Source organism: Accipiter gentilis, chromosome 8, assembly GCF_929443795.1.
Source record: "Accipiter gentilis chromosome 8, bAccGen1.1, whole genome shotgun sequence".
Taxonomy (NCBI): domain Eukaryota; kingdom Metazoa; phylum Chordata; class Aves; order Accipitriformes; family Accipitridae; genus Astur; species Astur gentilis.
This window is the reverse complement of record NC_064887.1, coordinates 25,514,900-25,542,735: the sequence shown is the minus strand read 5'-3', so window position 1 is coordinate 25,542,735 and position 27,836 is coordinate 25,514,900. Positions and strand designations below refer to the sequence as shown.

At 38.7% G+C, this 27,836-nt stretch overlaps 1 protein-coding gene across 4 annotated transcripts; it reads right to left on the bottom strand.

Annotated features, from left to right (window-relative positions):
* Positions 1-55: 55 nt before the first annotated feature.
* WDR47 (WD repeat domain 47) lies at positions 56-27,836 on the bottom strand. Of its 4 annotated transcripts, none has more exons than XM_049807125.1 (16): positions 27,482-27,836; positions 22,605-22,822; positions 21,261-21,427; positions 19,599-19,682; positions 18,970-19,054; positions 16,571-17,373; positions 13,332-13,458; positions 10,569-10,747; positions 10,206-10,463; positions 9,430-9,505; positions 8,245-8,402; positions 4,760-4,929; positions 3,671-3,841; positions 3,142-3,273; positions 2,150-2,209; positions 56-1,470 (listed from the first exon to the last, which is right to left on the bottom strand). In XM_049807125.1, exons 2-16 carry the CDS (start codon positions 22,620-22,622, stop codon positions 1,328-1,330), a joined length of 2,631 nt encoding a protein of 876 aa, XP_049663082.1. In that variant the 5' UTR covers positions 22,623-22,822; positions 27,482-27,836; the 3' UTR covers positions 56-1,327. The 4 variants fall into 4 exon arrangements, with proteins under 4 accessions (XP_049663082.1, XP_049663078.1, XP_049663079.1 ...); XM_049807121.1 differs by having other exon boundaries at positions 2,150-2,368; positions 27,482-27,831; XM_049807122.1 differs by having other exon boundaries at positions 2,150-2,368; positions 13,332-13,455; positions 27,482-27,831.

Genomic DNA, 27,836 nt, shown 5'->3' with positions numbered 1-27,836 from the left:
AGAATTAATAAACCAAGAATCCAAAATAACAGATAAGCCAGCTGCAGGTGTTGGAGGTCTTTATTGAGATTATAGCACAGATACACTTCTATAGTTACCTTTCCACTTTTAGACAATAGTTAAAAATGCTTGCTACAGTGCACATATAATTTAGTAACCAAAAGAATCCAAAACTTAACTGCAGTTCAAATAAATAAATAACCTACTGTTTAAGGTTTATATTTTCAAAAGTAAAAGGAACTGTACAATATGAAAATATAACAATACATAAACATTAGAATCTAAAGTTTTGTAGAAATAAAACTGCAATTTCCCATACATAAACAGTGCAAGAAATAAAATTCACATAAGCTTCTGAACTGGGAATTTAAACAGTTCTTAAATTATCATGCAGACATAGCATTTTAAGCCATGCTGGTTTCTATTATAGCATTAATGGTATCCTTTTTACTTGAAAAACTGATAGCCATTAAGCTCACTGTGACAACTGCTGCCAATCCTCTCTTCTACAGTATATTTTACACAGAGGTATTCTGTTGCATTCAAAAACATAAAATACTATGTTTCTACAGAAAAAAAACCCCAACCAACCAAACCCCCAATATTTTACACCCCCCCCCCAACATTAGCTTGTTCAAAACAACATCATGTAAAACCAGCAACATTTTCCCCAGTTTAAATGAAAAAAAAAAAAAAAAAAAAAAACAACCAAAAAACCCACACTATATAATGGACCATACATAATCAAGATGCAGTTAACTGCCTAGTCATCTTTAAAGTTCAGAATTTATTACTAAAAAAGTGGAAATTGTGGAGATGTTATAAAGTTTGCCCTCTTGTTGAGAAGTGATGAATAATAGGTCTGAAAAAAACAGTGGAAGTAATTTATCTTTTACATGTGTGTGGAACTAGTTACATACAGACTTGATTAATGTGTTGTTCAACTTAAGTTGCTATATAAAATTCTCATTGAGGCAAAGACCAAGGAATGCAATTAATACCAAACTGTAAACACATCATTCATGTTACTTTGAGTGCACATCAACAACTTAAGATTTCTCCTCATAGACTTTGGCAACAAGACTACAATAGGTCACAGCAGCATGAGTTCACGTGGAAGACTGAAAGCACTGCAAAAGAATATACTAACAACACCAAGACCTCCTAGAGACCAGAAGAATCTGTGACAAGTGCCCCTCCTCTTGGATAAGACACTCTCCTGCTCAACTGCTGCTCTCTCCATGTCTAGTTATTATTACTTTGTTTTTACAGTTCTGTAGTCTCAGGTCTCTGTGCTTTAGCTGCATAGGTTGCCTTTGTTTGCACTCTAGCCATTGTAAGTCCAAAGGGTTACAGTTCTGTCTGCAGAAGATGACAAGAAGGAAAGATCTTGTGTATGCCATCTGCACTGAATAACTTTGTCCTTGTGCTCTCCCACCACCATAAGAGGAAGCTGCTTCGTGAGGTCCCCTATGGCAGAGGAACAGAAATCATTAGTCATTTCATGAATCCCAGCTCTGTTTTTTGGGGGTGGGTTTTTTTTGTTTGTTTGTTTAGTGAAGCTTACATGTGTATTTCACCTTATGAAGCATACTTGACCCCTCTCTCTCACACACACACACACAGAGCATAACACAAGGCCCCATATTTTGGTTTTTAGGCATTACTGGACACAGTACAACTTTAAAATACAGGTATTCACAGTTTTTACACTATGTGATTAAGATTTAATGGTCCAAGAAAATCAAGTCGATCAGATATACCTGGTGTCTTCTCTCTTCCTAACTCTCCCCAATAAAAATAAGCATTATTATTATACTACTTTTTTTTTTTTAAAAAAAAAAGGTCAATTTTATGAATGCTGCCTGAAAGCAATGGCCATCTCATCAGGCAAGTGTTAATTGGTTCTTTTATCGTAATCAGACCCTCCCTTAAAACAAGATTTAGTTGACAACCTACATTCTTAGCAACACTAGCCAATTGTGAACAGACACAATCACATTTATATACATTTCAAACCCTTCAAAGCTCTACTATTTTCTTCCCCTCTTCAACTAAAACATGATCCTTGAACCAAGCTCTCTGACAACTTTCAACATTAAGTAGTACCAAATTGAAAATTAACCTAGTATCCTTTGCAGTATGTTACCTTGCAAGTCTGTCACCTTTATTTTCATATCATATGATCCTGTGAGCAAGTAGTGTGCCCCTGGAGAGAAGCGAACAGAACGAACATCACTGGAATGAGGATGATAGCTCTGCACCATTCGTCCTCCTCGAATATCGTACAACATACAGCTAGAGTCCTCTTGTCCTGTAGCCAGGAGACGACCACTGGGATCAACAGCTACTGAGGCTACAGCACTTCCTACAGGAGAAAAAAAAACCCCAGCAAACACACATAATACTTACATAGGTTTGTGCAAATAGCCAACTTTAAAAAAAAAAAACAAAAAAAAAACACCCCAAAAATATACATTGTATAAGAACACTGAATGTTGGCCTTAGATTTAAGGTAAACGTACCTAGCTACTGTTATCTTAAACTGAGAAATTTTTTTACGTTCTAGCACTTAAAACTCTGAAGCATAGGTCACACTTGAATGGTAGCAAAGCCACTATTAAAGCTGCATGAGAAAAAGTATCGTTTTCATTACAGGAAAGAAAGTCACTCTTAATGAAATAATGCAGAATAACACAAGGAGTTCCTCCCTCTCAGTTCTAATTTATTGCACCCCCCCCAAAAAGTTTCAAGAAACAAATCTGAACCCAAGTGGTTCTTAAGAATCCTTTTGCAGATTTCTATAGAGTATGTTGACAACTTGCAAAAATGGCTGCTCCTTCCCACCCTTTTCTTTGATTCTGAAACAGTTATCTTTCATCTTGTTTATTTTAATGTACTTGGAAGTGTCTATTTGAAAGTCACAAGGCAAAAAACTAGCCAACTTTCGAAAGGAAATGTTACTTTAAAAAAGAAACCCCAAACAAAACACAAAGGTAAAGATATCCTTCACAGCTTTCTTCTAAAGCCAAGCCTCCATTCTGTGATGCAAAAACCCCTCGCGTTCACTCTATACTACTTAGACACCTTTAAAATATATTTTTATGCAAGAACGATTAGAAGCACAATAGCTAGTCTTACCTGTTCCATGAAACGTTGTTCCTACAACACGAACACAGCTTGGCACTCTCAGATCCCAGAATCTTACAGTCTTATCTTGGGATCCAGATGCAATCATCCAGCCACTCCATGTATAAAGTGCTAAAATATGACCTGTGAACAAGACAACTTCTTTATTTGATTGAACATCATTAATCAAATAATGAAATATTACAATTCTGATTATATTTTTGCACTCAGAGATTTAACAGTCCTATGGAAAACCTGCACGCTGCATGATCTAAAATGCCAACAGTGTCTGGCAATACCCAGCTTTGCCTCTTCTCGGGAACGAAGCGTGCACTCTCTCCATTAAATGAAGAGCCAACATATTTAAAAACAACACTCCCCACCTCCCCCCCAAATACCTCAAAAAGCAATCTAGAGAAAAAAAAAAAGTCTTGCTAGAAAGAAAAAAAACAAAGACGTTTAAAAAAAACCCCAACCCACAACTTCATTACAATATAACACAGACTTAAAAAGTGCACAAGAGAAGCAACAACATACATACCAGTGTGACCACTTAGAGCATGCAGGCCTTGTCCTCGCTGACAGTCTGTTGTATAAATATTACAGTCCCCTGCTCCAGCACTTATTAAAATAGCACCACCGCTTTCTGGGCCTTCCATAAAAGCAAGGTCTCTGATTGTTCCATCATGCATGCTGAACTCCAAATCTGGTCCTAAAGTAATTAAAAAAAATCAAGGAACAAAATGAGGCATGCTTTATTACTGTTAGTGCTGCAATCTTTAAAGCAGCTACAGTGATAATGCAGAATATTTCAGGCAAGGGTGGGTACACTACCAAGTATAAACATTGTTGTGCACTTTCCATAGAACACACTATTTCAGTTACTAGAATTCAAATAAAATTCTCTAAGAATCTTATTTTTGAGTGTTGCTTGAGCTTCCTGCAGTTTCTAAAGGTTTGCAGAATGTAGAGAGACCATCTCCACAGCCAAGTCCAGCCAAGTTTTATAGAGTACACTATTTCTTTTTGTAAACTATGGTAAACTGAAGAGGCTTTCTCTGCCAGGAGGGAAGGTTCATTGAGAACACTGAACCACGCAGGACAAGGTAGCTTAAGTTCAAAACAGAAAAGATAAAAGCTACATTCAGTGTATTGATTAGGAGGGCTGGGCATGGAAAATAATATTTGCTGGGAGCAAAGCCTTAGACTTCTAAGATAGGGAAGATGACAGAACTAGGCAAGAAAAAGGGGAACTGGAAATAAATTCCTACTGACAATCAAGAACTAGAGTTGGGTAGGAACATCTGGTTGTTTTACCATATCTGGGGCAGGGGGGTAAGTCTACCAGAAGACAGCACAATATAGAGTCTTGCAAAACAAAACCTAAAATACAAACAAACAAAAACCCCAAACCAAACAGAACCCAAAAGATAATCCCCAACCCCCCAGTGGCTCTTTGTTATACTGATTACAGTGAGAGTAAAAGGGAAAAGAGACTAAGTTAAAGTATTAGAATAAAAATACCAAAACCTATTAACTACTTTATCAATGTAACATGAATGGTTTTGCCAAATATTGGACAAATAATTGAAAATTAATTCTTTAAAGTAAATACACACAGACATGCTACCTGTTGCATTACAAGTTTCTGCATTAAAAGGCAGTACTTTCACATATTTATCATTAGAACCGGTAGCTAACAGCTGTCCACAGGGACTCCAGGCTACACAGTAGATTGATCCTTTATGATGCTTGTTCCTTTTGAAGCGAACTACAGGTTGTTTAGGAGCATTGTAAGCACTGGGGGGGGGGGAAAAAAAAAAAAAAAAAAAGATATCTAATTATTTTCCTTACAAATAAAAGGAAATGTATTCTAAAATGAAAATGCTGTTTTTTCTATTATTTTAGGTAACATGAAATACATATGACTGCATTGAAACATATACATGTAATCTAAGACAAAACAAAAGTATCTTCTCCATCCCATTCTCTCCCATTGTATTTGTGATTGGACATGCAAAAAGAACTTGCACAGTCCCTTCATTTATAAAGGGTTGACACAGATAAAATACAGTAGTTACTAGCTATGTACAATGAAACCTTATCCCCAGAGTCCTACATTGGTGAGATTTTTCTCTACATCCTTCATACTTCGTCTTGATCCTGTGGCCACTTTTGCACATGCTGGAGTTCGATTAAGCAACAGTAGGCCAAGAAAGCTCATAAGGCACACGGTATCTATGTATGGTAGGACCCAATGCAGCTGGTATGGCTTAAGGCTGGGTCTGGGACTAAACTACCAGTCTGCAGATTGGAAAATCCAGATTCCTAAAAGAAAGCAGAAGCCTGTGTAACCTCCATGTATGCATCCAGAAAGGTGTGTTTCTCTTCTACTTGCCCACCCACCAGACATAATCCTTCACTGGGGATTGTGTTTGGTATGACAAGATAATTATATGACCGGGCTCCGCATACTTGTGTTTGGGGCTGTTGTTGTGCCTAGTAGTACTGTAACAATAAAAACAGGCCTGTTTTATCCAAAAAGTTGTTGTCTATGCCATCCTTGCTGTCAGAATGAGTGGGACTCATCAAGCACTTAAAGTGGTTAAAGGATCAAGAAAAAAGCTTCAGTGTTAACCTTGGGAAGATACAGCAAAATGCTGCCCTAGGTCAAGTACTGTCTCCTCTTTGGCCATTAAATAAAAATAATTAACAAAAAAACACGTACCAAAAGAAGAAACTCATAAATGTTTATCATTATGAGCTTTGTTGAATAAAGTGACTCTCAAAGCCTTACTCATGTACTAGAAAATCTAATACAGCAGTCTGCAAGAAAGACACATTCACTGTTACATGTTAATGCAGGAATCTGCATGATGCATTCTTAGTTCTGAAACCAGATCAGCTTTACACATGGCTGAAATAAAAAGAACAGTCCCACTGACACACATTTCCTTTACTTCAATTGATTAACTTCCTACATTATTTCTCTGTTCCCACAGCAGGAAGTAGTCAAGTGCTTAAGATAAAGTACCACTGTATCCAACTCCACCAACATTCACTCCAGTAACATCAACAACAGACATTCAACAAATTAAATAGCTATTAAAAAATTCAGAAACCATACTATAAATACTGGAACAAAAGAGGCAGAGAAAAAAACCCAGAAGACCGTAATCTAAGTCTGTTTAAAACTTTTGAGATAAACTTGGCTTTAGTAAAGAACACTATAATAAGTCTACATGGAAGCTGATTTTACTTTGTTGCCAGAGAGGAAATCCATGACAGATTAGGCTAAATCAGGATCACCATTCAACACACACTACGGAGCTTCCTAAATGGCCTAATACCTTATATTGGACTCAGAGTTTGGATTCACAACATTTGTTAAGAGGTGGAAGCAGCTGAGAATCACTGACTTTGTCAGGACATGGCAGCACCTGCCCAGCACAGAGGCCACACGCTTCTAGTCAACTGCATGGAAGCACTGTGATTATTTGAGCAACATCTGCAGAACTGTAATGTGTATCTATCAGTGTTTAATCTCAAACATGTGAAAAAAGCACACTACTATTATACCTTCAGAGAAAGGAAAAAAAACCCACCCCAAACCCCCAAACCATACCACCAAAACCAACCTGTCCTGAATCATACATCAGTTTGAAGGACAATTTTAAAAAAGTCTCAGGAAAACTTTGATGTACAATTAAACAACTGCTATTTACCAGATATTCTACACCATTACAACTTTTTGAAAAAAACATGAAAAATTTTGAATAAGTGTCTAGACTTAGGTTGTTACAAAGATTAGAATATCTTTAAGATAACGTAATCTCTCTGCTGACTTGTAAAATCCCATGATGAAATGTTTTTGGCATGTAAGCATAGTGGAAAAAAAAACATAAGAGGAAAAAGTACGAGTTCGGAATTAAGGAAATCTCAGTATACCTTTTATATCCAGATGCACAATGTCACTTGTCACATCAGATCGTGCACTGTAACTAGAGACTAAGTCTACAGAGTCACTCTAGCCTTTCCCAATGGTTAGAATAACAAGCTGTGTGAGAGCACATCATGGTTTGTCAATAAAGAAGCATCCACTCCACTGAAAATGTTCTGCACCGTTTACCAGTCAAGAGGAGGTTGTCTGGGCTTGAAGCCCAGCAAGTCAGCTTGCATTGGGTATCAGAGAAATCCACTATTTTTTTTTGTTTCATGTATTACCAATAAATATTTTGGAATTAAACTTCAAAGGCTACCTTACTGATGATATTTATGGAGGTGAAAAAAAAAAATCAGATTACTTTTTGAATGCTTTGGGAGCCTGAACAAGAGTCCTAAACTGGGTAGGTGTCACAGATAAAGTCACTGTGCATACTTACAACTCCTGAAATTATGAAGTTTTAGATGCCTCCGCTTGCTCTTACTCCAAGAAAATAACGTGTCTGGAGCAGAGGCAAGGAGATTGTTATTGACATGGCAATATTTATTTCCAGGTGAAAAAATATTTTTCCCCCTCGTATCAAAAAAAGAGGGTGAAAAGAAAACAGAAAAGACTAGGTGCACAGTAAACTACAAATAGCACTTCTCCTGTCAAGGAACCAAAGTATCAGGAAAACAGTCCTTACAGTAACAACAGGCCAGCAGACACGCTCTGACAAATTTTGCTGTAAAAGTTGAAGAAGATACTGCTTTCTCTACTGTTAAGTCTGTCCTCCTGCCAGAACCTGCATCTCATGATTCCCAACTTGTGCTGGCCTGGGGACTGACACATGCTTTCTCCCACTTTTACAGCTGGAATATCAAAACCAGAAGCAATCGCAGTAAACACAGAAAAGCCTGCCTGCTCAGACAAAAATAACACTTTTGTAAGGAAAGGTGTGCTATTGTGGCAATGTATCTTGCCAGTAAAGGAAGAGAGCAAAAAAGTAGCTCACAAATACACAAATTCTTCAGGAGACCTTCTTATTTTTGTTCAGCAGTTCAGGTTTCTAAGGAGAGCATTGCACTGCTTATGACAACAAAATAAAGGTATGAAATGTACAGGTATCAGTAGCTAGAGGAGGAATAAGTGCTATGATATAGAAAAAGACATGCTTATACAAGCCTTCTTACCTTGGGTCAATTACTTCTGGATAGGCACAAACTCTCAAAGTTTTAGAGTTGGAGCCAACAGCATATAAACTCCCACTGGGATGAAACGCTACAGCTCTGACAGCTTGTGTATCTTCTAGAGTATTAATACAAATGAACTGCTTTTTTGATTTGTCATCCTGTGTAGAAGTATAACAGTCAAATTAAGTTCTTCAGCATAAAACTGGACATTTAGAAGTGGATGTGACTGTCTTACAAAATAATGTAGAACTATTGTACTAAAGTATTAATAAGTAGCAGCACCAGGCTAAACTATTGAAGTTACATTGTAAAACAATGTCTACTCCAGGTCAAGGAATAGCATACTTCAAAAAGTTCTTCTCGACTCACTTTTACAGCTAACATTAGATTACCATTTCTCATTCTCCCTCCAAGCTTCCAACAACTTTTCTTCTTCTAAACAGCCCATCTTAGAAGCATGATATTACAGTTTATTTCTGTGTAAACACATTTGATGTGTATGAAACTTGCAAGGGGAACAAAGCTGCTTTTTTACTGAAAACAGTCCAAGTCATAAAAACAGTTTATTAAACAAATATAATACTAAACATAAGAATCAGCTTTTCACCCTGTAGATAACACAAAGTTATCACTAAACTATGCTAAGCTTTATTACACCATCCTCCTGACAACTTCATCACCACCTTTCTAAAATTTTATTTTTTATTTATCTGATGCAGAAACTTTGGCATGTACTTCTTGCAAAGTCATTTCCCTAAAGTCAGGCCATACTGACTGGAGTTCAACAATCAAAGTTTCAGCCTGAAAACACAAAACAATGGCTGTCGAAGACATCCCATTGGAACCTCTGTTGTATAAAGAGAAGAGAGCTGCGACTGTTTGGTCTTGAGATCTGAATGGCCTTGAGATCTGAAAGGTGTGTGCATGTGTCCATCCTTGAAAGTACTCAAACCCCAACTGGACCCAGCCCCAACCAACCCACTCTTGTTGACCCTTCTTTGAGCAGTGTGTTTGGACTCACATTCCAAATGTCCCTTCCAATCTCTGTAGTTCTGTGATTCTATTCTGTAGGTACTGAAAAGTTCATTCTCAATATCTATTAACAATGACAGATTGTCACATACTCAGGATTAAATAGCAAATGCTGTTAAAACACAAATTGTGAAGGACAATAATAAAACTCACCTCATCACCTCTTGTCCTACTTAAATTCCCTGAAGAGTCTTCCAACTGTGGCTGAGTGACAGCATGTTCTGATACACTGTTTTGATTCGGTGAAGAGTTTAAATTCACAAGACAGAATAAAAAAGACAACCAAGATCAGGAACAGATTTGTTTCTAAGTATTTTTTGGACTAAAGTTACAGCGTCAGTCCTTCCCAGAACTGACTAATTTGTGCAGACAAGTGTTATGCATGTCTGATTCTTTTATCATTAAACTATTATTTTTACATGGGGTTGCTGGTTTTGCAACTGCAGGCATTGAACAAGCGAATGCAAGTTAAAAATATTTGTTTTCATTCCATAACATACGTACGTATACACAAATCTACACAAATAATGTGGAAAAATGGTTGTTGCTTTCAGGTCAGCACTACCTTTAGATAACAGAAGAAATCTAGTTCCCACTCTGCCCTGCCTCTATCTCCATCTAGTTTGTATTTCATAAAAAAGCTTTCAGAAACTTGGTAGAACACAAAATAAACAAGAACTATACATGTAACATGGAATAAAAAGTCTGAAATTAAAAATAAACATAAAATGTAAACCACAACAAATAACCAAGTGTGCTGTCAAAAAAAATTTATAACCCCTATAAAATATATAGAAAACACTGATCATGAGCTACATACCCCTATTCAATGACAAATTCATTTGATAACTAAAAATAAATACAAACAGCTACTCCCACTGTGCTAACAGAAGGATATTTCCACTCCTGAACAGCCTCAAATAACTTACATTTGATTTCCCTGTACAGGTGACTCTTCAGGAAAGGGTATCTGATTAGCTGATCCAAGCTTTCGAGGAGTGCTTGTATTAACATTTTGGCTATCAGTTGTTATCCTCTGGCTAGCATCTGAAGGTGGTGATGTAAAGTTACTTGCTGGATTGGTAGATGCGTTCCCTTTGCTTCCATTACATTGCTGGCTAAGCGTTTGTACATCATTTCCAAGACTGTCCATACCTATATTTAATTCTCCTAATTTCTGGATAGATCTAACAACAAATGACAAGAAAATAAAAGATCACCAAACCAGGTTATTATGAGAACTTGAGGAAAGATAGGAGTGGGTGGAGGGAGAATCAGCAAACCCCCCCAACCTGTTAAGAAACTGTTCAGTAAGATTCTGTTGCTGGTCAGCTCCATCTTCTTGATTCACACCTCCTTCCAACAACATTTGCTGGTACAACTGTCTTTGTTGCTCTTTCTGTTCTAAGTGCTGCTGGTAACGTAGTCTTTGTCTGTAATATTCCTGAAACTGCTCTGTTGAATCACGAAGCTAAAAAGAAATGAGAATTACTGATAAAAGTTAAATAGTTAATTGCAGTATTTAACCTACATATTCACTTTCTGGTTTGTTATTTCAATATAGGCATCAAAAGGCAGGCTCTCCTCTGAGGAGGAATGCTTTCATTCTTCCTTAAAACCAGATACAATTTACATATTAAAAAAGTAAACCACTGCCAGCCTGTGCTATACACTGTTGAAGTAGTTCCGCCATATTTCAGGAGACTCCTCTTTCCTACAAAGTTTCCCAAGTTTTACATAAGATGAAAACAAAGAGGTGATTGGAAATTGCAAATAAAAATCCTCAAACAATGTAAGCTACATTCCAAGTTCTAAGTCACATTTAACTACAAATTTAGTATTTTCTGCCATGTTGACATCTCCCTACTGTCAGTCTGCAGAGCCAATTTACCTCTCCCAGTAGGCAACCTCAAAGTGGTCTATCCAATGAAATTGGTACCTTGTTCTAACTTTAAAAACTCCTTACTTTCTGGACCAAACACAAATACTTGAGCTTCCTTTCTCATTGTCTCTTCCCTTTTACATACTATCTTTAGATTCCCACACTGCCAGCTCCCCAGGACCTATTGCTTTTTACGTTCCCCAATCCTCACTTTCTCTGTGCCACTAGTTCCAAATGCTACCATAATAAAATAGTTGATGAACAAGTTAAAAATGAACAAACAAAAATACCCTACAAAAAACCAAAAGCACTTTAGTCCAAGGACAAAATATCAACACTGAAGTGCCATTCATTTTCTAAAGAAAAAAATCTTAACTGCCTATTTACCAACTAGTAGGAAAAAAAAAGTAGTAAAAGAAAAGAATGCTGATGTGTTGTTGTTCCCCCCCCACCCCTGAAAGTGACATCTTTGTCATCTAGTGATTCTAAGCTGCATAAGGACATCCTGATAACTTTGCACTAGTTCAGACAATTCATGCAGAGGATCTTTCTTTGCAACTATGAGCCTTTACATTTCTTCTAAATAAAAATACTTACATTATGGTTTTGTGTTCTCCGACACAGTAATTTTTTGGTTTATAATGGATTTCCTAGTATTATTGTATTTGTAAAAAGTTTACCGCCTTAGGTTTCCTGAGATGTATACTTGTAATTTAGAAACTCCAAAGTTATCCTCAGAAGTCTAGAACACATTCATTCTCTGTATTTCAAATACATGAACCTCAGTCACTGGGTTATAATCCTAAGCAACAGGTATATTCTTGTCTATATTTCTTTCTATGACTGATACTTGTTTGTTGCAACCGGATTCAATACTTTAAGCCTTTGGATTCTGTGTCACTACTACCCAAACTAACACCTAAACCTAAAATATGTTGCCCAGATGCTCTATTCTATAAACTCTGGCTCCTAACTCAATTCCTCCAGGAACAATGCAAAAATAAAGCTATGAAAATAAACTTAAATGAATTTCTTACTCGCACAGGTATACACTATGATTTGGAAAACAAAACAGGTGAAATTGGACTGGGTACCACATTCTTTTCTACTTGTGTATAATAGTCTGGCCAACATCTTCACCTACAGCACAGCATCTCCTGTCTTCATTCTCTCCTACAAATTCTGCATCCATTTTTTTGCCCTTTAAAGCTTGCTCTGTCACATGTCCAGCTAAGCTCTTTCCTCCCTCCCCTTATTCCCAATGTGCATACAAAACACTGTTGCAGCAGAGAAGCTACTCAGCAAAGTCCTTGAGGGGAGTGGAGTCCTCAACTTTGGAGGACTTTGTTAATCCTCCAATAGGCCCCGTTGCCTCACTTAGATATCCAGAGTCTACAAGATTATAGCCCTGTCAAGACTAGACTGGTTAGCAGTACTGTATAGATGTCATAAGCCAAGACAAAGTTTGCATAAGAAAATCAAACTGGAGTCTGCAAACAAAGCAGTCTGGATACTCAATGTTATCCATAATTACTGAATTAAGAGACAGATACTTAAAACTGTGGAAAAAGATTAGAATAGGTAACTGTTTTCATTGTTTCCTACTGAACTATTATTTCACTTTCTCTATAGTGCTGTTAAGGAGAAAAAAGGAAAAAAAGGATAGTCAAGGCACAAGCCTTCAAAGATAAATCCAATAAAAAGGTTATGCTATTGGATTCTGAATAACGATACATTTACTAGGGAATTATGCAATTTTAATTTGTGTTCTAGACCTATGAAACTTGGTGTTAACACCAACAATTGCAGGCTACATGCCAGATTCCTCGCTGAAACACTGAGAGGATTCTTAAGCATTGTTTAATCTAACATTACTGACTTTGAGTACTGCAAAGCATTTTTTTATTTATTAAGATATACACAACAGTCTAGCAACACTGCTGATGTGAGAAGGCACACTCATCGGCTGCATTACAGGCTCAAATGACAGCAGAACTTTATACAGTGGAAAAATAATAGTTTCTCACACAAGATGCAATATGGTATTTTCACTATCGTAAAAACAAGATTCAAAGCAACCCATTGTCACGCATGAAGTTCTCAACACAAAGGCAAATCATTATGAAGCAATGAGAACACAGCTCAAACGGCCTCATTTTTAAACAATCACTACCTCATTTTTCTCTTGTTTGGCTGATCCCTGACTCTGTGCTCCATTAAGTGATTCATTTTCTGGGACTGAACTCTGGCACAGAGTCTCACTGCTGATGGGATGCTGTGGCTCCACAGGAGTATCACTTCTTGCAGCAACATGGAAAGGAAGAAAAGCTTAATTAAGAAAAAAATAAGAGTAGAAAATCCCCTGGTAAGTAGAGAAAGATAACATTCTAGAGTAAAATCTGATAACACAAGGTGCAAACTACTTCAGTCACATTAAACTAAAGATACTGCTTAGGAAAAAGAGTGCCACTTGCACTGGATCACATTAAACCAAATAAAACCCCTAACAAATAAGAAGCACAGGCAGTCAGTGTGCTTTGTTCCCACATTTTTCAAAAAGCCTTATCACCACAGGATATCCAAATTTCATGTTTTCTACCCTTACACTTGAATTATACACCCTTTAACAAGGTACTCAAAATCTCCTATCTTCAAAGCAATTATGTGCATGGAATGTATCAGATATTCTATGTGACTAATATCTTCTATAAGGTCTTAGTTTAAATTACGTTTAACATCCATCAGCTTGAACATTCCTGAAAGTGTTACCTAGAAAAACATTTATATCAGTTTTGCTGTTCTTGTATTATATAAGTATTTCTGCATGGAATTCTTTCCAGAATGCTTTAGCAATCAGTAAGTGTGCAGAACACATTAAAAAGCCTTGGATTCCCATCTTCAGTTTTGTCAACTTGAAGTCCTCCTGTCCTGGTTTCAGCTAAGAGTTAATTTTCTTCCTAGTAAGTGGTACAGTGTGCTGTAGATCTAGTGCAAGAACAACATTGATAACACACTGTTTTAGTTGTTGCTAAGTAGCTCTTATCCCAAGTTAAGGATTTTTCAGTTTCCCATGCTTTGCCAGCAAGCAGGTGCAGAAGCAGCTGGGAGGGAGCACAGCCAGGACAACTGACCCAAACTAAGCAAAGGGATATTCCATACCATAGGATGCCATGGTCAGTATATAAACTGGGGGGAGTAGGCCAGGAGACGCCGATCGCTGTTCAGGCATTGGTCAGCAGGTGGTGAGCAACTGCATTGTGCATCACTTGTCTTTTCTTGGGTCTAATTTCTCTCTCTTTGTTATATTCATTTTCATTACAATAATTATTATTGCTACAGTATTTTTTATTTATTTTAGTTATTAAACTGTTCTTATCTCAGTCCCCAAGTTTTACTTTGTTCCCCGATTCTCCTCCCCATCCCACTGGAGGGAGCATGGGGTGGTCAGGAAGTGGCTGCGTGGTGCTTAGCTGCTGTCTGGGGTTAAACCACGACACCACTTTACTCAGTGACTTGAAGCAAAGCTCTTCGAGAAGTTGTTTTAAACTTTCTGGGTATCTCTGTATAATAACAACAGTAACTTAGCTGACTAAAAGACAAGTAATTGTTTGCTGAATACAACTTATAAAAGAAATAGCGTATTTGTCATGTGCAAAAGGAAACAAGGGCCAGATTTACATAAAGCTCAGCTTCCCAGGTTCCACCCTTGCAAATATTGCCATTTAAATTGGACACTTAAGCTGAAGTTGGATTTTCTTCTTAAAAATGTAATGCCTTCTTGAAAACTATGGGTCTGGGCCCTTAACCTCATTCTAACCTCCAAGAGATGTTTTGATTAATGAAAAAACATGTTAAGGATGATAAACTTCACATCATATGAAAATGCCTGCATAAAGAACTGCAGCAATTTACTGTTTTTAGCCCACAAGGTAACTCTATTTGTGCAGAATTATTCTAGTACACTAATATTGAAAAGGGAAGCCAAAAGCTTTCAATAATCATTTTCAAAAGCAGACCCTGAGCTACAGACACAAACGTTGAAGTTTGTGCATACAGACCAGTAAAATTAGAGGATTCGCAATTCATTAGTATCTTCAGGAGGCACACTTTTAAAACATGTAACACAAAGGAAACTTCCATAAGACTTACACTACCCACAAAAACTCCAGCTGTTAAGAGGCTGGTAAAACCAGAGATTTAAAGTGGATCATATAGAACCAAACAAAGTAGCTCCTTTAAAGATAAGCATTAAGATAATGTATTAAAACATACATTACTGTAAAAATTTCCATTATCATTGGTGAACTAACACCAGTATGATGGTGTTCGTTTCCTTTTTAATGAGTTTAGTTAAAACTGTTCTTTATTTTGACACAAGGTACAGAATATTGCTGTAAGGCAAAACTAATAGATCATGTCAGCAACTGCGGCCAAGATTGACCACCACATCTCTAAAAGTGTCCTGATAGGCAGTGCACCCAAGTGCAGTGCTAGTTACCCATGTGGTTCTTTAAGACCCCAAAAAACTGGCAGCTGCTTTCTAGAGAAGCATGTATATAACATTTAGAAAGAGGCAGAACTGCTGATCAAAATAAAGGTCAAGCAAAAACATGATAAGCTCTTAATTGACAAGTAGCATTTCTCCTAATCACCAGGACTCTTCTCTCAGAAGGTAAAAAGCACAAAGTTTTGATACAGGCTTTAGTTCTTAAGGAAGGAGAGAAGTCAGTTTTGCAGTCTACATTGCATTAAAAGAGGTTATTAATAGCATTCACCGCTATCATAACCCAAGTATCTCCAAGTCCAATATAAAAACCATAACACATTTGGCTGCCTTATTCAGATTTGGTTTGGAAAACAGAAAGTCAATATTTAAGCTGAACTACTATTGTAACAATTCAAGTGACAGAGGAATGCTACAATGGCAGCACACAGTCATTTCCACTGACTTCATTGGGACTATTTCTACATGTAAATTTTCAATGTACACTTAATCATTTACACGACCAAAATTTACAGACACTTGAAGACATAATGGGATGGGGAAAGAAGATGGAGTTACAGTTATTCCACCGTCTGCATTTATTTATCTGGAATGAAATAATTCAGTAATACTGAACATAAATCTTAGCTAGACTCTATCAGAGCATACTTGTGCTCTGTGCTAGGATTTCAACTTTAAGAAAGTCCAGATTGAATCCGTAAGGCTCAAGACTAAATATGAAAATCTACTTTGATCATAAAAGCATGAGGAAGAAAACACCTTGTATATAGTTTTTATTACAACAGAATTTAAACAATCAATTATGTTTCAATGTCATAATTAAGTTCAAAGTTACAATGCATGTAAGAACCCAGTAATATAAAGTGCAATGTAAGCCAAGGTAAAAATAAAGCGACAGTTGTGCTTACCGCTCAGGTGACTCTTCAAAAATGCTGTGACACTCAGTATTCTCAAGCATGAGACTTCGGCTGAGATTCTGTACTCCTGGGTAATGGAAATTAGCAAAGGAGTGCGACATAGGAGAAGTTTTAGTCCCAAGGTCTGTGACTCGCTTATCATGATTTGTTAATCCACATGACAGCCCATCTAAGGCAGGGTTTAAGGAGCGGGTCATGTAAGCATCTGCTGACTGAGGCCGTCTCATTGGGGATGATGGATAAGGAGAAAGTTTGCTGATAAGTGGTGTCAAAAGATCAGCATATGCAGCTTTTGTAGGCTTGAGAAGTTTATCAACATGAATATTAAGCATCTTTTGCTCAAAAGCACAAGAAAAAACAGTAGCTGGCAGATTCTGCAGCCATGATAATAAGCTAAGGTCCAAGTCATCACACCCATTACCACACAAGAGATCAATGCCCAGCAATACTTCACTTTCTGTAATTTCTTCTCCTGTTGCTTTACTCTGACAGAATTCCACACAACATTCATAAAGTAATCCCTTCATTACAAGCTGAAATAAACGATTGTTACTTGCTTTGAAGCCAGCCTCACTCAGTTTCCTATCCGCAGGAATAAACTCTGCCACCATGACACAGGCTTCTTCAAAGCAGTGAACTCGTGCAGTGCTGGGATTCCAGTCCTTGAATTCTGCATGGTTGGTCAAGCGAGGCAGCGTCAGTAGCAAGCAGAGTTTACTATAGTCTTCCTTAGAGGGACAATATTCTTCCAACGCATGTAGGCACTGTACAGCCTCTCGCATTGTAAATTCCAGCTACAGAAATATTAACAGAGTAGTTTGTAGTACGTATGTTTCCACAATAAAACAGTTAGTTGAAGAAGAACAGGCAGTAGCAGAATTTCTCCACTATCATTCCTTTATTACTGTTTATATTTTAATTAAACCAGCACACAATATAGAGTCAGTTGTAGTTGCAACAGAGCCAAATTCCTGGACGCTTTGACTTCCTAAAATCCCAGTCCCATTTTCTACCTATCTGTGGAACTTTTTCGTGTCACTGCAGGTTTGATAGGCTTAAAATTTTAATTCTATAGCTAAACAGCTTCAATTCTACTGTAGCACAGGAGGTTACTTCCATTCTCAAAGCCAACTGACTGACTTTCCTTTTTTTTTTTTTTATTTCTATGAAAAACTATTGGCATAGTTTATAAAAGGCTTGTAGATTTCTCTAGTTTCCAGTGACTAGCAACTTTGAGTTGGCTTTTATATTAAGATTTTTCAATCAAAAATGTTAAAAAAGTTCTCAGAAGACCTCCAAATGAATAGAGGGCTTGAGCACAAAGCTTGTTGATAGCTAAAAGCCAAGAACCATGTTAAATACATGTAACTTGGCATTTTTACTTTCAAAGGTTTAAAAAATAGTCAAAACCCCTACTTACCCATGTTACCTAGCATCTGCTTAATACAGCAGCCTTTCATCCACAACTTGCCAACATATTTGGTAACATTCAAAATAAAAAGACATAAATCTGATTATTTTTTTCTCTACAGCTATCTAGTAACAGTATACAGGTTGAGCGATTAGAGGAATAGTAGTACATCTTCCCTTTACAACTAAAAAGACATTTACTTTTAGCTTTCTCTACACTGTCAAGAAAAGACCCTGCAGTACAATGTATGGGTAACAGGACAGAAAATTAAAATCAATTCAGTTTGGAAAACAAAATCAATTGTCTTAACTATTGGCATTCTTAATTTTTAATTTCATAACATTTTTGTCTAAGAAATTTGATATTCCTGTACTATCAACATAAATGAAAAACTCTAATTTCACAATCTGTACACCTTCTTTGCCAATCTGAGTTTCTGCCTCTTTCAATATTGAAAACCTAAGTTCACAACTCCTACTGTTTACACGTTTAACTCAGTCAGTCCTCTGAACACACCTGTTGCCTCCAAATAAACAACTGTGTCCTTTCTCTCTAAAAACAACAGAAATTAAACTTTAAGATCAAGTCAAATCAGAATCTGTCACCTGGTCCCAATTATGACAATAAATTTCTGTGATTCTGAGGCTTGCTTCACAATGCTTTTGGAAAAAAAGAGCCCCATGCCTTAGCATAATGGCCTAAAGTAAATCTCAGGATCAGGACCACAAATATGGCATATGGTCACTGATCTATGCTGCTAAGATTCAAGCAACCCTTGTACATACAATTCTATTTGAGACCTGGGAGCCACATTCATTTCCAAAGGATACCAATTATTTTTTCCTTTGTTTATGAAACCATTTGGTAATGGCTAAAATTTGTGTATTCATTGCTGAGAGCTTCCACTCTGCCTTTAATCAGAGTACCTCAAGAGGCTTCCTGAAAACAAAAAAATTCCCAAACCAGAGACAATTCTTACATGCTGAGGCTCATCTTCTGCTGACATCGCATTGTTTACACATAAGGCTTCCAAGAACTTCTGCTTCATTATAATGTAACGAAATCTGCAGGTGAGAAGTGAAATACTATACATCTTGACCCAGTAGCTAAACATTCTTTTAGAGACAAGTAGGGTATTTTACAGCCAATTTTTGATTTAGGCAAGGAAATTGCAATAACAAGGAACTCGGATCTCAAGTTTTAACAGATTGGTAACCACAAAATTATTTTTTGACAGGAAATGTCTCTTTGAATTATTGCTTTCAAAAATATTGCATGAAAAATATTAGAAGGCTAATAAGAAAAAAAATGTCACAAACACTTATTTCTTGAACAGAAATGTGACAGAGCAGCCAACCATAAAAAGATAATACAACATGCACCATATTCCTAAAGTGTACAGCAAATAAAAACTTGTTACAGATTGTGTGCACATATTTTTCATAGTTTAAGTTAAAAAACACATGCATGCACTCTAGGAACTGTATACAGGTTAGAAAAACACCCCAAAATTAAGGTGAAAAACTTAGCACTGCTGCTGTCATACACAGTACTTATGTATTTTCCACAACTCAAAAAAATTGAGCTCTGACATACATTCTATTTTACCTTTTCTTGTCGAATTTTTCCATACATTCAAGAGGCTGAATAAATTGAAGAACCTCATCCCACTGACCATCAAGAATCAATTGCCTAGGGAAAGAAAGAGTCACTCCTTTAATTTCACTAGACAAGAACATCCTTCTTTTTAAGCAGCTAATTTAAATACACAAGTCATTTAAATACACCACAGGTGATCAACCTGCTTTGAAAAGTTAATGCTTTGCACAGATGCCAAGATGAGTGACTGATGTGACTAGTAATAAGAGCAAAGTCCAAGTCCTTTCTCAATATTTTGCAAAATAACTGCATACTGGAAGGACAAATATTAATTACTTTTAAAAGCACATCAAAAAGGACAAAATGGTCCTGTATCTTCTGCTTTACCTGTAATACTTATTTTAAAAAAATCTTACTTGAAGAGTACAAACAAATATATTGATCCAATGAATACATCCTGAAGAATGAAAGCAAACTTAAACATGAGTTAATTTTAATTGTATCAAAACTGCTGGGCCTATTTTATAAGGGGTGGGGGGAAACACACAACTCCCATGTTAAGAACATAAGGGGAACAGCTACTGCTTGCCAGGAACTATGCCAGCACAAGAGCTCCAACTCCAAGACCAGTGGGCTAGACTGCACAGGTTGATTAGTTCAACTCCTTCAGACCCTCATATCACAGAGAGAGTACTCTATAAAAGGCCCAGACCTACAAGGAACAGGTGAGTTTCTCATTAGAGGTATGCTCCAACTAAGCCAAGAATGAAACAAACAAATAGGATTAATAACTTCAATCTTTATCTAATTCTTCTTTCATTTCATTCCAATATCCATAATTTTAATCAAAAGGGAAGCCAGGTGAGAAAGCTTGATCAGTGATAAAAGTATATTTTTTAATGTTTTAAGAACAGCTGAATAAATTATTTCTCATGCTTCTACAAAGTTATGTAGCTTTGGCATGAAATAGAAAACAGCAATGCTAAAAAACTAGTGTGCATCTACAGTGACTCCTTTTAATAATTTTGAAGGCAATATCCTGAATGCTAAATCACACCAACTCTCATGCCTTGATGACAGCAGAGACCCCTTTCATATTATTAAATTTAAGAGAAATCTAGGTATTATTTTGAAACACAGACAATATTTTTGGGGAAAAAGCTTTGGAAACCACTCCACTCATCCCAGATCATAACACCAAAATACTGTCAAAACATATTTTTTTTAAATTTTAGAAGTCAATAAACTACACATTCAGTTCCATGTGATATGGTAAGCCGATGATAACAGATCACTGATGCCAACAGATATTGCTTTCCCTGACTTACCCTGCACTGACACTGGCATTTGTTAAGACTCCTTCCAACTTTAATTCATTAGTGTGCCAGAAAAATAACCAAGTTAAAATGAATGAACAAGCAAACAAAAAACCTAATTCAACTGATGTTGATGATGCCTAGTGAGTTACTTCAAGTGGCTTAGAGAAGGATGTCATTAACTTCAGAGCTGGAACACAATGCAGGGCTGGACCACAGAATTGGAATCAGGAAGAGGCAGAGTAAGATGAGGGCATAAGACCTCCTGTTTAGTGGTGTGGGGCTGCCCACTGAATCACAGTCCAACTCTGTTTTCATATATGTGGTATTTCAGCATCAGAGAAAGAAGTCCTACCTTAGAAAAAGCATGTCATCTGAAAACAAGCCATTAATGACCCCACTTTCTTTCTCAAGTGCCAGCATGCTGATATGAAGTTTCCTTGAGTTCAGAAAATCTAGTATTAGTTTAATTATTTCAGCCTCTTTAACATTCACTGTTTCTTCAGCCGTCATGATGGCAGCCTAAAAGGGAAGAGAGAATTTTAGCTATGATTAATATCTTATTTTATGCTTGGTTAACAAATGTTTGCTACTAAAAAAAATATAGTTTTATAGGACAGAATATTGTAGCATTACAAAAATTAAATTGACAAGATTAGGAAATTGATTTTAAGAAGTTGATTATGAAACCACAATTAAGACCTAACAAATACATCTTAATCTTTTTTATTTCTGTCCTATGCATATATAGGGGCCCAGATAAACAAATCTACCAAGAAATCAATCCTCCCACAGTGTGAAAATATTGTGCTTACCAAGTCTGCAACATTACAATTTCCCTTTCTGAAAGGCAAGCAGTGAAGTTCGAAGAGCATAAAAATGAGCCAGTTACTATATCCGAGAGATCTTACATATAAACTTAAATGTTTCTAACACAAAAAAAGCACAGCTACCCCATTTTTGAGGTAGCGTCTGACAATTAAGCCAGGGGTTTTCATTCATCCTTCATAAGGACACCTATTTCTGTCTACATGCTTTATGAAGAATCTCAAGTTGCAAACCCAAGGTGGCCTAAGCCAGTTTGACCACCGACTCCCAGAGTCACATTTGCTCACCTGCCTCCAGCTGCATGTTCCTGGCCCTTCCTTAGCACTCCTCACTTTCGTCATCTGGTTAGCTTTTCCACCAACTCGTGTTGAAGTGGCTCAACAATCTAATGAGCTCTCCAGTCAGCAGGAAGGAAAAGTGGGAAGATGCAGCTGGGGCAGTGACAAGCCAAGGCCCTGACTGCCAGCAGTCAACTTGTTTAAAGCTCCCATGGATACAACGTCCAAGCTCCTTTGCAACACAACTCCTCAAGGATGTGAGAGTTGTAGCGTGTACTTCTCTTGGAAACCTAAAACAAATCCTGCTTCTGGCTAAGTCTTGCATGGTTCCTTAAGTCTGACTTAAAGTAGAAACTGTTTAACTTACTTTTTTTAAAACTTAAGAAGACTTTACAGCTGTAGCTCCCAAGTTGATCTGCTGAAAACTGTCTGGGGATGTGGGGAGAAACCCTGTAACACAGCCAAGGCATGTAGCACTGCCTCACCAGGAGCTCTTCAAAAAAAGCTAGTGGCCACAAGAGTGCCATTTCACATCAGAAAAAAAATAAATTTAAGCCTGTGTTACTGCAGAAAGGGGCAGTCCCTCTTCTCACCTCTGCGCTCAGCCACATGTTCCCAGCCACTTCATGGCACCCACAGTGGAGCTATATGGTTATCCAGACCACTCCTGATCCAGGCACAAGTTCACAAGCTAAAAGTTTTCTCACTCCATGGACACAAGGGCACTAATGCTGACACAAGGAACTGGCAGAGCTTTGCTTGCTGGCAGTAGCAAAGTCTTAACCTGACTTAAATGCATTATGAGAGTGCACTGAAAAACAGAGAAGAATCCAGTACCAGTGATGAACCATCAGCAGGAGGCAATACCACCAGGGAGAAGGAGAAACAGTGGAATAACAGTGATCAGAAAAATGAAGGAAGATGACCATACAGAGCAAGATGTCCACAGCAATAGGTTTTAGATACCCCAGCTGATCCTCCTTCTGAATTAAAAGGGGAAATAAAAATACTTCTTAATTCCCTCACACAACCATTTACTTATGCAGAAATCTAGCAACTCCGATGTTGAAAGACTATCAACTGCAGCTAATGCAGCTCCCAAGACAAGCTGAAGAGATGATGCAGCCTCCAGATACCTTGGCCTTGCAAAACTGGAGTCCATAAGCTAGTTATCTATCTTGTATTAAGGAAGATGCACAGAAGCTGGTAATAAGAAATCAAAGAGCAGATATAATAAGCTTGAATAATCCAAACAACACACTCAAAGCATTAACAAGAAATTAATAATTTACGGGAGAAGAGGGGAAGAGACAAATACTCCAGTGAAACTTTTCACTGATCATCATAAACCAATGCTCATGAACTTGGATACAAAAAATTAGGCATTACTAAGTGGGGTTTTTGTACTACGTGATCTAAATCCCCAACTTTTCCACCCTCCTCACAGCTGTACGCCAACTTCTTTCCAAGTAAGTTTTTGCCAGAGCACTTGACTAGGCATTCAATTATAGCAGCGTAGTTTATTTTGGAACAGCAAAGACCTCATTGTGCCAGATGAAATGGCCTAACTTCTTTTTAAAAATGGCTGGGTTTAGTTCTCATTGTAGTCACAGAAGACTCCAATCACCAAGTATTTTGATGGGTCTCATGAAAGACACACCCAGAGACCATGCGCCCACTGTCAGCCAGTAAAGTCAAAGGGAAAAAATTAAATTCTGGCTTACAGGAAGCTTTGCTGCAGGAAAGCAAGCAGATAGACACACAAATCCAAAGCCAGAACTTGTAGAAAGATGCTTGCTCCTCACATTTTATCACTGTTTCAGCTTCCCCTTTGGCAACTGGATATGGATTTTGGTCCCAGAGAAAATTCAACCCTACCCTTATAGACTGAAGGAAAAAAAAATCAACACAAATTTAAACAGCAGTTTAGTATTAACATCTTAATTCCCAACCTCAACTAACACATTTGCATTTCTCTTTTATTATGTTTTATGGCACTTGTGGTTTTTATATATATATTAAATTCACTTCCTTGCCAAAAGACAAAGTATAACTTAGGCAAAGCTGTATAGAGACTCCCTGTCAGAAAACTACTAGAAAAAAAATCAGACTAAGACTCCCTTTGAAGAAAGGAACACCAAGCCCAGCTTTCTTTTCAGCTGGATCTACTGGACTCAAGTCTAAACAGCAAGCCACGCTATGTAGCTTCAAGATTGTCTTAAAATTAATTATTTATATATTCTATTGATGGAAAAAGGTGCATAATACTCAATACTTTGCTTAAGAGTACAACAATATTAAGCGAAATCTAGCATCTGCAAGAAGTTGTTTTCCATTTTCCATTGCAGTTTTAAAAGTACAGGTTTGTGCTGAACATAAAGCCTTTGCCAATTCTAACATTTAACTTCATAGAATCATTTAGGTTGGAAAAGACCTTCAAGATCGAGTCCAACCATCATCCATGCCCATAAAACCATGTAGAGTAAAACCTCATTTACTTCATTTATATTGCCAATATAAATCAGGAAAAAGGATGATTGGCACCCTCCATATTTGGTATGGGACTACTAATAGCACTTCGGAGTCTTGTTAAGAAAAATATAATATCCAAACATAGTTTGGATACTGAACTTCTGAAAAAGAGCTGAAGTACACTGATAAGCTCATACATTAACCATATTATGAACATGTTTACTGTGTATTTGCTGTCAGAGCAACACAAATAGCTAGAAAAGAACAGTAAACCTACTGGAGAAGATTTTCATGTAACTGATTTCTTTTAGGCTGATGAGCTCAGACTCCTCTTGTAAGCATTATGCTGTCAAAATAATAAGCAGCATTGTAACACTATGATGAAATTATAAATATACGTAGGCTTACACATCACCCCCCTGTGAAATACATCAGTTTTTTTGACATTCAGTGCTATATGTGTGTGTATGCGTATAAATAAAAATAATAATAATTAAAAAGCAAAAACCAGCAGGGAAACTCAAGATTAGAGCTCAAGCTGCGTCTTTGGTCCATCCCACTATATTGCTTTCTGCCAGCACATATGGCACATAACGTCACAATCTGATCAGCTCAAGCACTAATACTCAAGAATGACTAAAGCACAGCATTAGCTTGAGGTATAAGTGAAAGTAAATGAGTATTAGAGCTTAACATTTCAGGTGCCTTCTATCAACCAGGTTTTTGCCACAACCTTTTTGTCTTACCCAGTCTTTTCAGAACACTCTTCCACGCCTGTCCTCCTTCCTTCTTCCTCCTGTCCACTCCCCCTTACCATCTTCCCCTAGTTCTGTATTTAAATTTGTTCTCCTCCTAATAAACCTACATCAAGGAAAAAAACCAACTTCTTGCCACAAACGTGGCACATCTTTTCTCTGTACCTTCAATGGACAAGATGCCCTTTAAACAGGCTGTTTGGAACATAGACTACCTACTCCTAAGTTTTCCAAAGGTTTCACCCTTGTTCTTTCTTACTCATGTTCTAAGAACATGCCAACAGCAAAAATCCTCTCATGGTGTTATAAGCATATCAAACAATTCTTTAAAAAAACAAAATATATATACGCATTTATGCATAAGTACACAATTTCAGGAAAATGTTTATAAACTAGAAGTGTCTAAAAGTAGTGTCTAAATAGTCTTTCTCTTTAAATTTCTTTGAAGGGAGGTAACTTAAATGCATATGCACTCACATATAGAAAATTAAAGTAAGGTTTAATGTTCTGGAAAACAAGTAGTAAAATTCTAAAATAAGCATTATTCCTCTGTTATTTATCATCTGAAATAGATCACTCACCAATAGTATCTCTAACTGCTTAACACAAGAAAGAAATATTATTATAATTCAAATCTTAAGTATTATACTGAGAGAGCAGTGACACATTTAAAGGGAGAAGTGATGCCTAGTTGGAAGTCTTGGCTCCCTGACTTCAATGACAGCTGCAATGCATATCCATAACTTGAGCATCTTGGTGAGCTATGTCACAGAAAAAACAAATGTGAAATAATACATATTTTAAAAGCTGGCTGTTTTGCATAAAGTTATTTCACCTTTTAATCCATTCCACAGTCACGTACATATGACTCCTGGGCCTGCCCAAGAGGCCACTCCAGAGTTCCGCCTACACAGACGCCATGGGGGACTTGGGACCCGGTCAGTACCTAGTGGCTCCATTTTTTTATTTGCCCTCAATCATCTTCCAATTATTCTATATCAAAAGAATTTACAGAAAAAGTCTATAGGCCAATTTTTTTTTTATTACAATTGATTCCCACAACAGTTAGTGCAACTCACTGACGCCCATTTTACCCTAAGAGATTGCACAGTTCATTTCGAATGAACTATACTGAACACATTAAGCCCTTCATAGAAAACCTTCACCAAACTTTGTACAGCTGAACTCTACGACTGAAACATTTTTCTACTCCGATACCCAACAAATAAGTGCCCTCTTTACATACTAGCCTCTTCTTCCTCACACAGATTTTTTCGCTGGCTTGCCCTCTAGTAATGGTTTTTTTTTTTTTTTTTTTTTTTTTTATACCCTGCTTAGATCAGCTGTTAGCTTTAGAGCCACCACAGTAATCCTTATCTCGCCATGCTTCAGAGGTGACCGGCAGAGCTCTTCGCATTCATCAATCTCTGCTAGAACATGCACACCCTTTACCCAGAGCATTCTGCATGATGAATGCCAAAAAGGTGACATTAACTTATGCAATAATTCCATATGAGAGTGAAAACCGAATGTAAGAAAAATAAAAAAAACCCAAACAAGTCACAGAGACTAGACATGAACGCATTTTGACTAGAAAAACCTCAGTTGCTCCGGATTCCTCCTCCCCCCGCTTCACGTGCGGTTCCACACGACACCCACCTCTGCCGCTAAAGGGGTTCAAAACAACCGCACCGCTGAATCGCACAGCGCCGAGCCTGAATCAGCCTTTCGAGTGTCAACGCGGCACCACCAGCAGACAGGGCCGCAGAGGAGCCGACGCTCCTTTGAAGCGGCCCCGGAGACCGGGCACGCCCCGCGCCCGCCGCCTCAGGGCCGGGGCCCGGGCACGCACCGCGCCGGCCACCGCGGCCAGACTGCCCCGGCCCGCCCGCGGACGCCACAACAAAGGGACGGCGGCGGTCCCGCGTCGTCGCCGCCGCGCCGGCAGCCGGGCCGATGCTCCTCGCCGGCGGGGGAAGCGGCGGCGGGCCCCGCGCAGCACGGCCGTGCCCGCACGCCGGCGACGGGGCGCGGAGGTGGGGCGGCCTCTCGCCAAGGCGGCCCCGGGGCCGGCGGCGGCGAGGCCGCCGGGCAGCGCCCACCCCAGGGCGCAGGGGCCGCAGCCCCTGCCCCGCCGCCGCCCCGCGCCATCAGCCCACCCCGGCCCCTCCCCGCCGGACCGCTCCCGGCCCCTCCGCGGCGCGGCGCGGCGCGGCCCCCCCGCCCGCCGACACGACACTCACCTGAGGGGGCTCGGCGGCCCGTCCGCGCCGTCACCAGCGGGGCGTGAGAGGAAGATGGCGGCAGGCCTCGCGGCGGGGCGGGGCGGGGCCGGGGCCGGGGGTCTCGATCTCGGTCTCGGTCCTCTCCTCCCCGCGCTGCGGCTGCGGCTGCCACCCGCCCTCACCACCGACTGCCCGGCGGCGCGGCGCGGCGCCCCAGGACCCTCCCCGCGCCAGGGCGGGGTGCCCGCGCCGCGGCCTGAGTGGAAAGCGGAAGGGGGCGGGGCGGGGCCGGCCCGGCGGGGCGTCGCCCGCGCCGCGGGGGCGGGAGGGACAGATGGCGGCGGCGGCCGCCGCGCTGGGGTGGGGTCCGCTT

Bases quoted from the DNA above. Each gene is read 5' to 3' on its own strand.
- WDR47 (XM_049807121.1), bottom strand. The intron at 10,748-13,331 runs GTAGTGATTGTT...ATTTCTTTTTAG, and splicing joins CCAAACAAGAGAAAAATGAG to CTTCGTGATTCAACAGAGCA. The intron at 8,403-9,429 runs GTGAGTTTTATT...ACTTCTACACAG, and splicing joins GTAGGACAAGAGGTGATGAG to GATGACAAATCAAAAAAGCA.